At 42.6% G+C, this 14,764-nt stretch overlaps 1 protein-coding gene across 5 annotated transcripts in view; it reads left to right on the forward strand.

Moving 5' to 3' along the window:
- Positions 1 to 14,764, forward strand: part of LOC147018598 (mitochondrial 10-formyltetrahydrofolate dehydrogenase-like) — a 168,521-nt gene that overhangs the window by 45,131 nt on the left and 108,626 nt on the right. For 3 of the 5 annotated variants that reach the window (XM_085898421.1, XM_085898422.1, XM_085898420.1), the window contains 4 exons: positions 5,282 to 5,443; positions 7,260 to 7,494; positions 11,519 to 11,684; positions 11,860 to 11,961. In XM_085898421.1, coding sequence (XP_085754547.1) covers positions 5,317 to 5,443; positions 7,260 to 7,494; positions 11,519 to 11,684; positions 11,860 to 11,961 — 630 coding nt within the window. In that variant the 5' untranslated portion in view covers positions 5,282 to 5,316. The remainder of the gene's footprint in view (positions 1 to 5,281; positions 5,444 to 7,259; positions 7,495 to 11,518; positions 11,685 to 11,859; positions 11,962 to 14,764) is intronic. The other 2 variants (XM_085898423.1, XM_085898424.1) reach the window with 1 other exon arrangement.

Here is a 14,764-nt window from a genome sequence, read left to right on the forward strand (position 1 = left end):
GTCGTACGTGCAAAATTTATTTTTAACTTTCAAACAACTACACAGGCCGTTCCTTCACTCTTGTAAACGACGACTGGATCGGGGCATTGTGTTTATCCATAAATGCGCATAAGAAATCGAGAAATTATTAGAATAGTCAGTCATCACTATCCGGAAGTCCGTACATTGTAACCCGTAATGGGGAACACGCTCTTACTTGGCCATAACTTGGGAACCACTTGTCCGATTAATTTCAAACCTTTTGAAAGGCAAACAAACAGGGATTGCTGGAATTATAGACAGATAGAGGATAGATACTGTGGGTGCAAAACGCCAAGCAATGTGTCCTGTCATTGGTAACTAAGGCGCCCTTTCCCCATCGGCCACACCTACGCAGCAACATGTCCTGTCATTTGTTTGGTAAATAAATGGCCATAACTTGGGAACCACTTGTCCGATTAATATCAATCCTTGAAAAGGCACATACTCAGGTCCCGAGCAATATACCTGGCAAGTTTCAATTAGATCAGACCAGTGGTTGTCGAGAAACAGCGGTCACAGACAGACAGACACACAGAGATTGCTGGAATTATAGATAGACTAGTGCGTGCCCGTACATGCTAAGCCGTACGTGCAAAAAAATAAAATAACTTTCAAACCGCCTGCCAGAAACAACAACCACACAGGCCGTTCCTTCGCTCTTGCGTGCCCGTGCATGCCTGTACCTGCATGACAGTACGTGCGTGACAGTACGTGCGTGGCCGTACGTGCAAAAAAAAAAAACACAAAAAAAACTTTCAAACAACTACACAGGCCGTCCCTTCGCTCTCGTAAACGACGACTGGATTGGGGCATTGTGTTTATCTATACTATAAATCGCATGAGAAATCGAGAAATTATTTGAATACAGTAAGTCATCACTTTCTGGAAGTTTGCACCTTTTAACCCGTAATGGGGAACGCGCTCTAACTTGGCCATAACTTTGGAACCACTTGTCCGATTAATTTCAAATCTTGAAAAGGCAAACAAACAGAGATTGCCGGAATTATAGATAGAAGATAGAAACTGTGGGTGCAAAATGCCAAGCAACGTGTCCTGTCATTGGTAACTGAGGATCTCTTCCCCAATGGCCACGCCTACGCAGCAATGTGTGCTGTCATTGGTAACTAAATGGCGCCCTTTCTCCATCGGCCACGCCTACGCAGCAACGTGTTCTGTTATTGGTTTGGTAAATAAATGGCCATAACTTGGGAACCACTTGTCTGATTAATATCAAACTTTGAAAAGGCACATACTCAGGTCCCCAGCAATATACCTGGCAAGTTTCAATTTGATCGGACCAGTGGTTGTCGAGAAACTGTGGTCACAGACAGACAGAAAGACAGACAGACACACAGATGCCAAGCGAGCAGCTCACTCTTCATCTGTTTCAGCTGCATGATGCCTTGTCACGCACGTTGCGTCGCGTGTCAAACGAGCAGCTCGTTCTTCATCCGTTTCAGCTGCACGACGTCTTGTCACGCACGTAGCGTCGCGTGTCAAGTGAGCAGCTCGTGCTTCATTAGATTGCATTGCGCATGCACAACACGCAGCTTCGTTCCTTCGCTCTCGTAAACGACGACTGGATTGGGGGCATTGTTTCAATTAGATCGGACCAGTGGTTGTCGATAATGAATTGATAATTGTGACGTCAATTGTGACATCATAGCACCGTGTCCTGTCATTGGTTTGGTATATAAATGGCCATAACTTGGGAAACACTTGGGAAACTGCTGAAGCGGATGAAGAAGAATGATATCAAACCTTGAAAAGGCACATACTCAGGTCCCCGGCGTCAATTGTGACGTCATATCAAACGAAGAAGAAGAATTTTGACGTTAGTTGTGACGTCATAGCACCGTATCCTGTCATTGGTTTGGTAAATAAATGGCCATAACTTTGGAACCACTTGTCCGATTAATATCAAACTTTGAAAAGACACATCCACAGGGCCCCCAGCAATATAGCCGGCAAGTTTCAATTAGATAGGACCAGTGGCTGTCGAGAATCAGTGGTCACAGACAGACAGACACACATAGATTGCTGGAATTATATATAGATTATAAGTTTTCAAATTCGGAGCTTGCAGCGATTTCATGCATTACATGACTCGATTTTCCACGATCTACTCTCACAGACTAATTAAAGTATATCATCGAAATATTATTTCGGCTTTGAAGATTGGATGTCATCCGGACATAGTAAGTGTCGAAATTTGTTGTGAAATATGATAATTTAAAGAAATAACGAGTCTTATAACAACGCCGATATACCTATTTACTTTAAGCAAGCAAGGCTATGTTCCCTCTGTACATGCACAAGAAAATGTTAAATTTCCAAAGCATTAAACTTATCTGTTTGTACTGTTTTAAGAATTATATTGAGTGAACAAAAGATTTTGGAATGTAACAAAATTAACCAGATTCATTGAGCTGTATGATTGAATGCATTCACTGCTTGACATCGTGCCCTGTCCCCCAGAGGAACGGCTTATCCATAACATCTGCCAAATCGGTGTCTATATTGTTGGAGGTTTCGTGAGGTGTTCTACAAGGATTCAAAGAAAATGTGGTGAAAAACGGCCGTTTTAAAATTAAGTTATAATGCTTGCGTGAACCGATGTCCCGCATGATGCATACACAGACGAGCAGACAACATGGCGGATTATCAGCAATGTTTATTTTAAAGGGGGATTACACTTTGCGATGTCTCCATGTTTGTTATACGTTAAACAGCAACTCTTTTGTGGATAAAGTCATGATTTGAATGAATTCATTTCATCTCTTTAACTGCTGCGGGTGCGGTGAAGACCGGCTTTAAAGTTGAAGAGATCCTTTGTGGTATTATGCAACCACAGCCTGGCAAGCCGTTCCTTATCGACCATTTAATTGGAGTGCTTGCATGAGTGCTTGAGCCACTTGCCGAGTCATTCTGATCGAATTGTTCACTCGCTGCGGACGCTTTTGCTGGACCACGTCATTCAGAGTGAGTGGTTCATGCTCCATCATTCAGAGTGAGTGGTTCGTGCCCTGTCATCCTGAGCGAGTGGTTCGTGCTCCGTCATGCTGAGTGAGTGGTTCATGCTCCATCATGCTGAGTGAGTGGTTCGTGCTCCGTCATGCTGAGCGAGTGGTTCGTGCTCCGTCATGCTGAGCGAGTGGTTTGTGCTCCATCATCCATGAATCATGATCCCTTCCCAAAATGGAAGTACATACTGCAAGCCCTGGTAGGACTCCGTACCATCTTCTGAAACCCACATATATGGAGATAACAGCCAATGACACACACACACACACACACACACACACACACACACACACACACACACACACACACACACACACACACACACCTTCCCTCTCGCTTCTCTCTCTCCAATACCCCCACCTCAAAAGGACTGGACACGAATAACAGTAAAATGCTGTTTGTTCATTCGTCATCCGAAATGGTAACCATTCCTACTCATGAGAAATATTGTTGCATCATGTGCTTGTGACATATTTTAACAGTTTAAGATAAAGTCAAGCTTGTGAAATATTTGTTTTGTTTTTCTGTTTGAAAGCATTTTAATGGCCTCGTTCACAAAGATAGTGTTCGAACAAGTGAGCTCCTGGTAAATAAACCAGATTATCTCACACCCAGGGATAAACGGAGTCAAGTGTACTGAAGGAATCCTTCAGGGTCAACACAACTTCGGTATTATTATTTATTTTTACATTTAGCTGAGGTTTCTGGAGGAGCTTGCACATCAATCCTACACAGGACAAAGACATTAATAGAAATCAATGTACCGTAATCCGCTTACAAGGTCAACAATAGGCAATTGAAAACATGGTACATGGGGATTTGAAACTGCAATTAATGTCAAGGTACAATAATATCAGAGTGAAGGTAATCTTGTTTCAACATGGGATCAAGGACCCAGCTCCTCCATGAGCCTGAGACTACTTAAGAAGATTAATATGTTATATGAGACACGCTGGTGTGTTGTTTGTTTCCATGTACTCTAATCTTAACGCATCCCTTATGATGCTGAGATCCATAGTTCTCGTCATCGATTTGTCAGTTGCCTCCTAATGCCAATCACGATTGTAAATAATGTGGAAAAAAAACAAATTACACTGAATCACATCTCTACCCCTTGTCTGGAGTTCCCCTCTGTTTTCTTGCTGATGAACCAGACAGAAGAGATGGGTCTGACCAGGATACTTATTGGTGAGGGGCTGCCTCGCTTGAGGCTGTAAAGGGGCATAATAGGGTTGCCGAGGAAGTTTCATTGGCAAGGAGTGCAGTCCTTGATGGGTCACCACTCCGATGCAGGTTACCACAAATGGTTATTTCCCCAGTACACATACTCATTTCGCTGACCTCGGAAGGATGACGGGCTGAGTCAAACCCACCTGGTGTTAATTCAAGGGACTTAGAGGGGGAGCACTCGGTAGAGTGCAAAACCTCCGCCGCCAATACTGCTGGGTCACTCAAGCGAACCTGATGTCTTATTCATTAAATATGATGTCAACAGTGCTGACAGAGTTATAGTTCTTTTCTCCTACATTAAAAAAAAATTTATTGGGGGGGTGCGGGGGGAGGGTGGAAATCACTTAAAACATGTAGAAATGCAAAAAAAAAAATTCAAATATTTTTCAAATAAAATCGATTTTTTTTTTTTAAGTTGCAAAATTTTCAGTTTTTTGTTTCTCTAACAATTTTTATTTTTATTTTTTTGGTTGGAAATCACTTAAAACATGTAGAAATGCAAAAACAAAAATTCAAATAATTTTTTCAAAATGGCCGCCATAGCGGCCATATTGGATTTTGGACAAAGTCCAAAACCTCATGGCATGATCCTTGGACCATACCTAATCCCCCACCAAGTTTCGTCGAAATCCGTCGAAGAGTTTTTCCGTAATACTGTTCACAAACAAACAAACAGAAAGGGGTGAAAACAATAACCTCCGATCTTCGATATCGGAGGTTAACAAGGCCTCCTTAACTGCTAATCCAACACCAGGCTTAATGTTTACTATATGTGAACCATAATCGACATATTTTTCATGATGTATCTGGATGCGGGGATTTATAGAGTCCCTTATTAGCCTCACACATTTCCGAAGGATCATGAAAAGCTCTTGCAATGGACTAATGGTGCTGTGTGTTAGTCAGTCAGTCAGTTTGCAGTAGTTACCAGATCTACTGTAATCGATGTACCATGTCGAGGCTCTGCATTATTAAATGCCCTGTATTGTTGCTTTGTTGGTTTCAGAAATTTGAGGATAAACAAGAAATTTTGAGGCAGAGATGAAGATTGTGGTGATTGGTCAGAGCCAGTTTGGGTTGGAGGTGTACAAATGCTTGCGTGCCAAGGATCATGACGTGAGGGGCGTGTTCACTACCCCTGACAAAGATGGCAGGTCAGATCCCCTAGGTGAGTGAACAATGAGGGTCACTGTTGTAGAAATCAGGCAAAAAAAAATTTCAAGAGAGAAACCACCTGGGTAAGGTGTGTTTGTTTGATAACTCAAATTAATTCAGGGGTGTACAATAGTTTAATTACACCATGTGTAAGACTCATGTAGAAAGCGATACACCGATCTTATGAAAGTGATTGTACCATATGCCTTCATATGAAGAGCAAGGTATAATAAAAACTGAATTTGGAGTTTGAACTCTCAGTAAGGAAATTTAGTGCTTGGGATGGTTCAAGGTCTACCTGTGCTTTTATTTGGCACTCAAAGAAATAATAATCTGAAAACGGTGAAACTTTCACTCTTTCTTAACGTGTTCCTCAGCAACAATAATGAACTTGCCATGCAGCAGTGCTTAAATGCAAATATCATAGAAGTCTTTATGTTGGGTATTCCTCCAATTTAGGACATTTGCCTTCATTTCCTCATCACGACCAAACAATGCCATTCAAGTGTTTCTATAGCGACCGAAAGAAGTGAAAGTCAGAAGGTGACAGATCTGGGCTGTATAAGGTGTTCAGGTTTCGAACCTCTCACCCCATCTGCATGAGTTACACTTGTCATATGAGGACCTGCATTGTTATGCAACACCACTAGAGACCATTCCTGATCCCCCCACCTTTGAATTGCATTGTGAATATCATTGTGGCGGAAGTCACTGTATAATACTACATACTTATTGTTCTTCCTCTGCGAAGAAAATCGACACGAATCGGTCCTTGGCAGTCCCAAAACATTGCGGCCAATACTTTTCTGAAGGATGTTGTAGTCTTTAACTTTTTGGAGCATGGGAGCCACTGTCTCCACACTAGTATTGGCGCTACTCCACACTTGATCGCCAACTTTCCAGTGTGCACTCCTGATATTGATTACAACTTCTGCAACATTATACACATGTGTGCACCAGTTACTCAGAATAAGTTGTTCAATTCTCTGGATATTGGCAGGAGTCATAGCCATTACCAGAACATGTTTAAAGTGGAAGAGCATTGATTGAGTCTGTCATATTTAAACCATGTAGCCCATTCAAACGCACTTCTTGAGGGACTCTCATCCCCAAACTGTCACAAGTATTCTGTGGATTTCAGCCAGCTTCGCGCTCTCCTTCACTGAAAGCGCGTACACACATCGCTCTTCCACAGATACACCACTTGCCACCAACAGTATGGCCACCCACAATGCATTGGATGGCAGCTTCCTACACACATGCTGATGGAGTTGCCGTTGATCGGGAAAATAATTCAGCCATTTCCTCGAACGAAACGGAATTCTAGAATTAAAAGTGCAGGTAGACCTTGAACCACCTCGTGATATTGAACAAACAGTATTGACCAGTTTAAGCTATAAATGTAAATTACGATTTGAGGGATGTTCATGCTCATTGGAGGTGATATGGAGGGTATGGAGTGTGGAGGAGGTGAGTGAAGAAGACAAATCAAATTCTGGAGAACTTGAAAAACCTTTAACTCATTTATTATTGAATTAATTGACTCGTCTGTCGAACAAGAAATTTTCCATCTGAATATCCAGTAATTTAACGATCTGATTAATGTCACGCATTTGATGACTTTCTCACTTACCAGATAAACAAGTGAATTGACTTTTTAATCATAATATATTGCAATAGTTACTTCTCGCTCTGTTTTGCCGAATGAGAACCATGTATTTTTTTTTAGTTGTTGTGCTAAAATATTAGAGTTTTCACTTCTTGGTTGATATGCCAAATTGATTTCAGCATCTTTACTGCCTATTTTACAAAGTGATACCGTTGGACAGGTACTGCGGCAGAGAAGGATGGTGTTCCAGTCTTCAAACTAGCACGCTGGCGTGTCAAGGGCCAGGTCATCCCTGAAGTCTTGGAAACGTATAAAGCCTTGGGTGCAGAGCTCAATGTACTTCCCTACTGCTCCCAGTTTATACCAATGCAGGTGATGGACTATCCCTGTCATGGCTCCATCATCTACCACCCATCACTGCTTCCTCGTCATCGTGGAGCCTCCGCCATCAATTGGTAGAGCTGTTTGAAATTTGGATAATTTATTGAAATGAAGCAACAGTGATGTTAGAATAGAGTGGAGAATAATTATGACGTTGGATTAAGATTGGATTGTTCGTTGTAAGGCACAGTGTGGGTGGAGGATTACAAAAGGGATATATACGGACGGATGTGCTGTCGCTTTGATGCAGCGGAAAAGAAAATTATAGCAACAAAAACTGACATCAAGGTATAATCTGCCGAATAATCCCAGGGCTGATTATGTTTATAGAGATAAGAAGATATCTCAAATAACCTCGCCTTGCCAAACTCCTACCCACCTGGTGTCGCACACTGACCGTATTTAAACAAATGATGGAGGTGCGAAAGGAGAACATCTGGCACCTTAAAACCAGACTGCTCTGGGAAGGAGGGCTTCAATAGCCATGGTGAATGCAACTACCTCGGAGAAAGAAAAATCTGAAGTATATACCATGAGAAGGGCAACAGGTAGCCAGCCACCTCTGCTATTCTCCCCCTTGTTTTGTGACTCAAATATTAGATGGTTCAGGTATAAACCTGAGAACATCACAAAAGAAATGCAGAAGGGAAGTTGAATGTTTTGGGACTTTGGAAAGTGAGATGGAGAGATGTTGGTGATTTCATGAGTGATGATGTGAGGTTAATCTGCGCTGAGATAAAGGGAACTTAAGGCCCGGTCACACCTTGACGTTTTAGCCAACGTATGCCGATTTTTGAATGTATGATTGATTTGCCGTATGAGCTAACAAATCGGCCAACGTATGCCGTATGATTGATTTTTTCTAAAACGCTGGCACACGTTGAATACGTTATGGGTAAGTTTTGATAACATTGAGAGCACGCTGAAAAACACTGCCATACGTCGTTGTACGTTGGCTTTAAACGTTGTACTTTTCGGTTGTCCTCAAATTTTTTCATGCTTGAAATTTCACGACGTATGCCGGCGTATGACTCACACGTTCCGCTACACTGGCCACAAGTTGTATGCACGGTCTGCGATCGTTGACAGACGTCAACACTTGCTACTTGTAAGTTAATCATAAGTTGAGACACGCCGAGGTAATGTTTAGCGTACCCGAAACTTATTTCTAACCTATGATTAACATGTTGTTGGCACGTTACGCGATCGTTGCCACACGTCGACAGACGTTACTTTTAAGTTACTCATAGGCTGAAAGACGCCGGTATAATGGATCGTCCTTGCGTCAGCGTCCACAGCCACGGCCAGGACACTTATTTGCAGCATTCTTCAAACTTTTCTTCGGCATGACGAGGATGTTCACACTTCGATGTCTAGCTTGGCTATGATTCCAATTGTCCATCGGCAGCGTCTATTTAAAATAGTCGAGTTTGAGCGTTTTAACACGTTCAGAAGAAACGCTTCAAATTTCAAAACCCCAGCGTCAAAAAACAAAGGCGAGTGACAGCAATTTAAATCGTTCATTGTAAACAATGAAAATAGCTGAGTGGTACCATTTAAAAGTCGTTGAGCGGAAAAAAATCCAATTGTTGAGCGCAAGCGTCTACTTTCAATAGTGGAGATGCAGCCATTTAAATCGTTGAGTTTATCATTTAAATCGTTAAATCGGTAAACGCAAGGACGATCCATCATAACCCACACCCTCCCCCTCACACTCACCTACTACTGCCAACATGAACAAACTACTACTACTACTAATACTGATACTGATACTGATACTGTTACTGCTGACATGGACATCGACTCAAAAAGGACTCGAAAACACTGTTGGGTTCCCCTTTTATGAGCAGCATTTTTATATACCAATTCCCAAAACCGCTGGGAACACGTCTTTATATGGCAGTTGTAAGCTAGAAACACATTCATTTTTTTTTTTTGGTCGACCGGATGACGTCATTGGAATACGTCTACATACATCGATGTGTGTTGGGACTACGTAAAGAATTGGTTCAAAGCACGTCAAACATAAGTTAGAAATAAGTTTCGCGTAAAAAAGACATTACCACGACGTGTTTCGACTTATGAGTAGCTTATAAGTAGCCTTTGTGGACGTGTGTAAGCGTCCACATATCGTGTGTAAAACTTATCCCCATCGCATGCGGAACGTGTGTCATACGCCGAGTACGTCGTAAAATTTTGAACATGTTTAAAATTTCTTGACGTACTCTACTTACTACGACGTATGATAGCGTATTTAGCGTTCTACTCACGTATACCAAACTTACTCATACCGTATTCGACGTGCCCCAACGTTTTAGACACATTTTTCTTAGGTCGGCATACGCTGGCAAGATCGCCAAGGTGTGACCGCGACGTTGACCCTTCCATTTCTACGGCAGTTATGATTCGAATCGTTGTGTGTCAGCCTTTTAATAGGCTACGTCACGACATCGTCGGCGATGCGTGCAACGCGCTATGCCTAAGTTAGACTATCGTTGGGCATCGGTTGTGTAGGCCGACAACAGGTTCAGCATTCGTTGGTATAAGTTATCTATAACACAACGAAACGTTGTGTCCATTACTAATATGTTATGCATACGACCAACTCGTTATGAATACGTCCGAATCTTAAAAAAAAACATCAAAAGTTCAACACAAGCCAGCGTTTTACATACATTTTAATACGTTGCCATCGCTGGCTAAAACGTCAAGGTGTGACCGGGCCTTTAGAAAGGTGTTGCAATGTTGAAAAGTGTTCCTCCAGATTTATCTGCAACTCTGACAGAATGTTCCTTGTGAAGTCTTTTGCTGACTTCATAGATATTTTCTCATCAAAGTTTACATGCTCACAAGTGATCATCTTGAGGAAGAAGTGGATACAATTTATGATAAAATAGAGGAAATGATCGATGAAAAGGAAATGACAATGTGGTTGTCTTGGGGGGGGGGGGGGGTTGGAACAGCATTGTTGGAGAAAGTAGGAAGGAGCATCCGATTCCAGAGGTGAGTGACCAATTTTCAAAATGGATCATGCTCAAAGGAGTTCAGATCAGGTGAAAGGTTAGCCCTCAGCGTATGTCATCGCATAGGACTTCAAAGGTGTTGTTATTGGAATTATGTGAAATACAGCTTCCACACTTACCAACAATGTATCATTTAGTTCTCTTGCTCAAATTGATACCGATATATGATGGTTTGAAGGAAGAAGAGTGAAGGGTCGGAGTCAACAATACGGCCATCTTTGAAAGGTCATTTATTGGGAACCACTTCACCAACGATCTTAACATTTGACATGGAAGTTCCTAACGCAACAACAACAACAACAACAACAACAACAACAACGGCAACAACAAATAGAACAGCACTGGTCGAGCACATCCCTCCACCAGCCTGAAAAGTTTCCATTTTGGATCCCACTGTTAGGATGGATCTGCATCCAATCCTTAACCAAAATCGAATCAGCTTGTTCTTATCTCCAAACCAACTCATCCACCAAGTTTGGTCATAACTTGTCCACAACTTTTTGATATAGTTTGACCACGACATTCGCAGGGGAGACATTCGTGAAAAATGGCACAAATATCAGGGTCCGCGAATGTTGAAGCATTGTTTTTTTTTTTTTTTACATGGTCTAGGGTCGTTGAGGAGCGATGACACAGAACAAATAACGACACAACATAACAAAGGGAACAGCAGGAGGAAGGGGGAACACCAACAGTGGGACGGAGGGAGAAAGTAGACAGAGATGGACAAACAATGGATGCAGGTAACAATGTGGGGTAAGACAGAACACAAAGGGTGAACAATATGGATACATAAGCAAAATTGTTTGACCAGTTTGTGATTTTTGTCAAGGTCTGAGTAGAGGGAAAAGGCTGCTGCCTGTCTGTCAGAAGGATGAGAGATGTTACGGCAGAGAGTGGAGTTATCAGCAAAGAGATAAAGAGGATTTTCCAGAGAGTCAGTGAGATCATTGATGAAGATTAGAAAGAGGATGGGGCCTAGAACACTGCCTTGGGGTAACAGGGAAAGGAGATGAAAGGGTTAATTAGTAAATCTGTTGATATCATAGTGTGTTATTTTGTTGTTGTTGGACAGGACATTGGCACATGGAGATGAAAAGGCTGGATTCTCGGTATTCTGGGCTGATTCTGGCCTTGACACAGGTCCTATATTACTGCAGAAAGAAGTATCTGTGACTTCAGATGATACTTTGAACTCCCTCTACAGACGATTTCTTTTTCCAGAGGGAATCAAGGGGATGGTGAGTGCAAGAAATAATATGCTGGGTATCAGGTGCAAGGGGAAATATTCTGGGTGTGGAGTGCAGAATTCTGGGTACACTGAGTATGTTGCACATGTTGTTTGCGATTGCTTTCTGCTGGGAACATGGTTCAATATACTGTGTGTAGAGACCTGAGTGCGATGTATGACGGCAGGTGGAGGCGGTGCAGTTGATCGAATCTGGTCATGCTCCTCGAATCATCCAGCCAGAAGAGGGAGCTACTTATGAGCCAATCATGAAAAAGGAGCTTGCCAAGGTAATCAATATCAAGATTATATAGGTATAAGGAAGATAAAATAATAACGACACTCAATTGGATAATATCGGTGACAAAAAAACTTTTTTGTAGTTTTGAAGGTCCATATGTACCTGATGTATGATATGTGCACCTGATGTATTAACTTGATGTATTATGGCAGGTGGTATATATATATATATATATATATATATATATATATATATATATATATATATATATATATATATATATATATATATATATATATATATATATATATATATATATATATATATAGATGTATTATGGCAGATAATCATGTCATTATTCATCCCTACATTTATCATCTAATAATTATAAGATGGAAGAGCTTTAAGCCAAAGTAAATAGTGAGGAATATGATGTAATTGCAGGAAGAGAGACATGATTTAATCAAGAGAGAAAGGGGAGGACAAGACTAGAAGGCTTCAAGAAGTATAGATGTGATAAGAAAGATAAAATTGGAGGAGGTGTTGTAATCTGGCTAAAAGACAGCATTGTATCAAGAGAAAGGGATGACATAAAGGATGGAACTAATGTGGAGGATTCTGTTTGGTTAGATATTGGGGATTGTAAGAACAGTTGGATATTTTTGGCATGATCAGGCTCTTGGTATGAAAGAAGAACACGAAAGAAGAGTTCTTAAATAATTCAGAAAGGCATGTGGTAAGGGAAGAGTATTGATTGTGGGGGATTTTAACTTGCCAGGGATAGATTGGGTCCAGGAAACGGGAAAGAGCAGATTAGATGAGGATTTCCTCGATCTAGTCCAGGATTGCTGTTTAAACCAGTTTGGAGAAAAGGCCATGAGGGAGAGTGACGTGTTCAACATCGTTTTAAGAAATTATCCCAATATGCCGATGGACGTATGAATGACTTTGTGGGCAAATGACTGGAACATAATGTGTGCAAGGAGTTAAGAGATAGTTTGGGATAATAGAGTTTATTTTACGTAGTTATATGTGTGCAGCCTGTGGCTGCTGGTTGCATCATTTTCTGGGGGGCATGGCTGTGCCGCTGATGCAATGCCCTGTTTACCAGTAAGCTGGTTCTCATTTTGCCAACCTCAGAAGGATGACAGGTTGAGTCACAACCCACCTTGTGTTATTTCACTGAAGAGGATGGGGACTTAAAATCAAGGCCCTGAGATCTTAAGCCAGCCACCTTAATTGTTAAGCCAACAACTCGAAAACACCAGCACGTCATTCACTCCCGCACAGCCAACAAAAATCATCAAAAACATCAAGACTTTGCAGGCGATCGGCCCTGAAAACATCTCCACTTTACATTTGAAACACCTTGGACCACATGGAATATCAAACCTTACAAATGCAAGCAACTTCTTCTTCCACTGCTCAAGAATTCCCCAAATTTGGAAACTCGGCATAATAATTACCCTCCTTAAACCAAATGAAGAACCCACCAAAGCAACCTCATACAGACATATTGTTGCGGAAATGGGCCCTTCGTGGGTTATTAAATGTAGGATTAGCCCAGATCCCCCCTTAAATGTATCTTGAGCCAGGTTGTTTGGTAATCGGACGTTACATGTGTGTCGGGAGATGTAGCACGCTGTCCATTGTTCATACAGTGGTGGTGTACTGAGAGGCGCCTTCTTCTTCGTTCCCCTCTCCAGACTATATTCCCCGCCCAGCGCTCTGAGAGGGAGTGGCCTGGAGAAGCAAGCGCCGGGAAGGTAAAGGTGGGACTGAGAGCACCGACGTGGTACCGATCGGCTGTACAGGGGACGGCTGTGTCTGTTTTGCGATCGGTTTTCGTGAGGAGCAAGCCGAAAGAAAGGCAGGGAAGGGACTGCATGAGGTCTGTCTGCCATCTGCTGAGGGAGTAACTGAGCCTGAGTGTTGAGTGAGGATTCTGCTGTATCGAAACGACTAGTGGGAGTCTTCAATCTGCGTCGAGAGGAACTGGCTGCTGTGCGAGTTGGCGATCGACTTTATGAGGAGGTCATCGACAGGTTCAACCTGCGTCTAACCACAGAGCCTCTGTCCTTACTCACCTCACGGCTCAAGACGTTTGTCGATCCGCCTGCGGAGCCCAACACCTCGATTTGTCCTTGTGTGGTGAACAGGCCAGGGCCGGACTTGTATGCTGGACCTTGTGAAAAGCCAGCTGGAGCATACTATAGATCTTTCATCTTGGGCCGTCGACCTCGTGGGGTCTGGACGCGCCGAGACTGCGTGCGCAAGCGGTGCCGGGAGAAGAGAAAGGACGACGCCGCCATCTTGCCACGTGGCGTGCTCGATCCGGGTGCACGAATCCGTTAACATCGGCTTGTCACGAGCCGCATTCGTGCCTTTGACACTTTTCCTCTCGTCCATGAAGCATCACCAGTACTCTGTGTCTTGTCTGCATGCTGTCTGTGTCTTGTCTGCATGTTGTCTAAGGTTTATCTCGTTAGGGTCCCCTTCGAAACCCGTAATCCGTAGCTCCCTAGTTAAGAACGGGTTATACATTGATTATAACATTGTCGTGCATGCTTGCTTGTGTTGTGTTCCCCGATGTGTCCCCAATAAATCTGGCTGATTCATATGAAGTTGCCGCTTTGGGTTTGTTCATGCCGTGCTGAGAAACAATTCGCTCGAATGGTATATAAAACCAAAATGGTTACAGACTGGCAGAATTTGCTCGGTCTCTGACAAAACCAGTCTGTAACCGGGGTCTATTCCCCCAACTGGTAAGGTCCAGGTGTGCGTTGGTATCGCGATTCGAGGCACGTGATCCGAGGCCTGTGCCGAACCAGCCGGCGTTATAACCCCGGAGA

This window comes from Eptatretus burgeri, chromosome 10, assembly GCF_056783735.1.
Source record: "Eptatretus burgeri isolate ZD-2024b chromosome 10, Ebu_testis_v1, whole genome shotgun sequence".
Classification (NCBI taxonomy): Eukaryota; Metazoa; Chordata; class Myxini; order Myxiniformes; family Myxinidae; genus Eptatretus; species Eptatretus burgeri.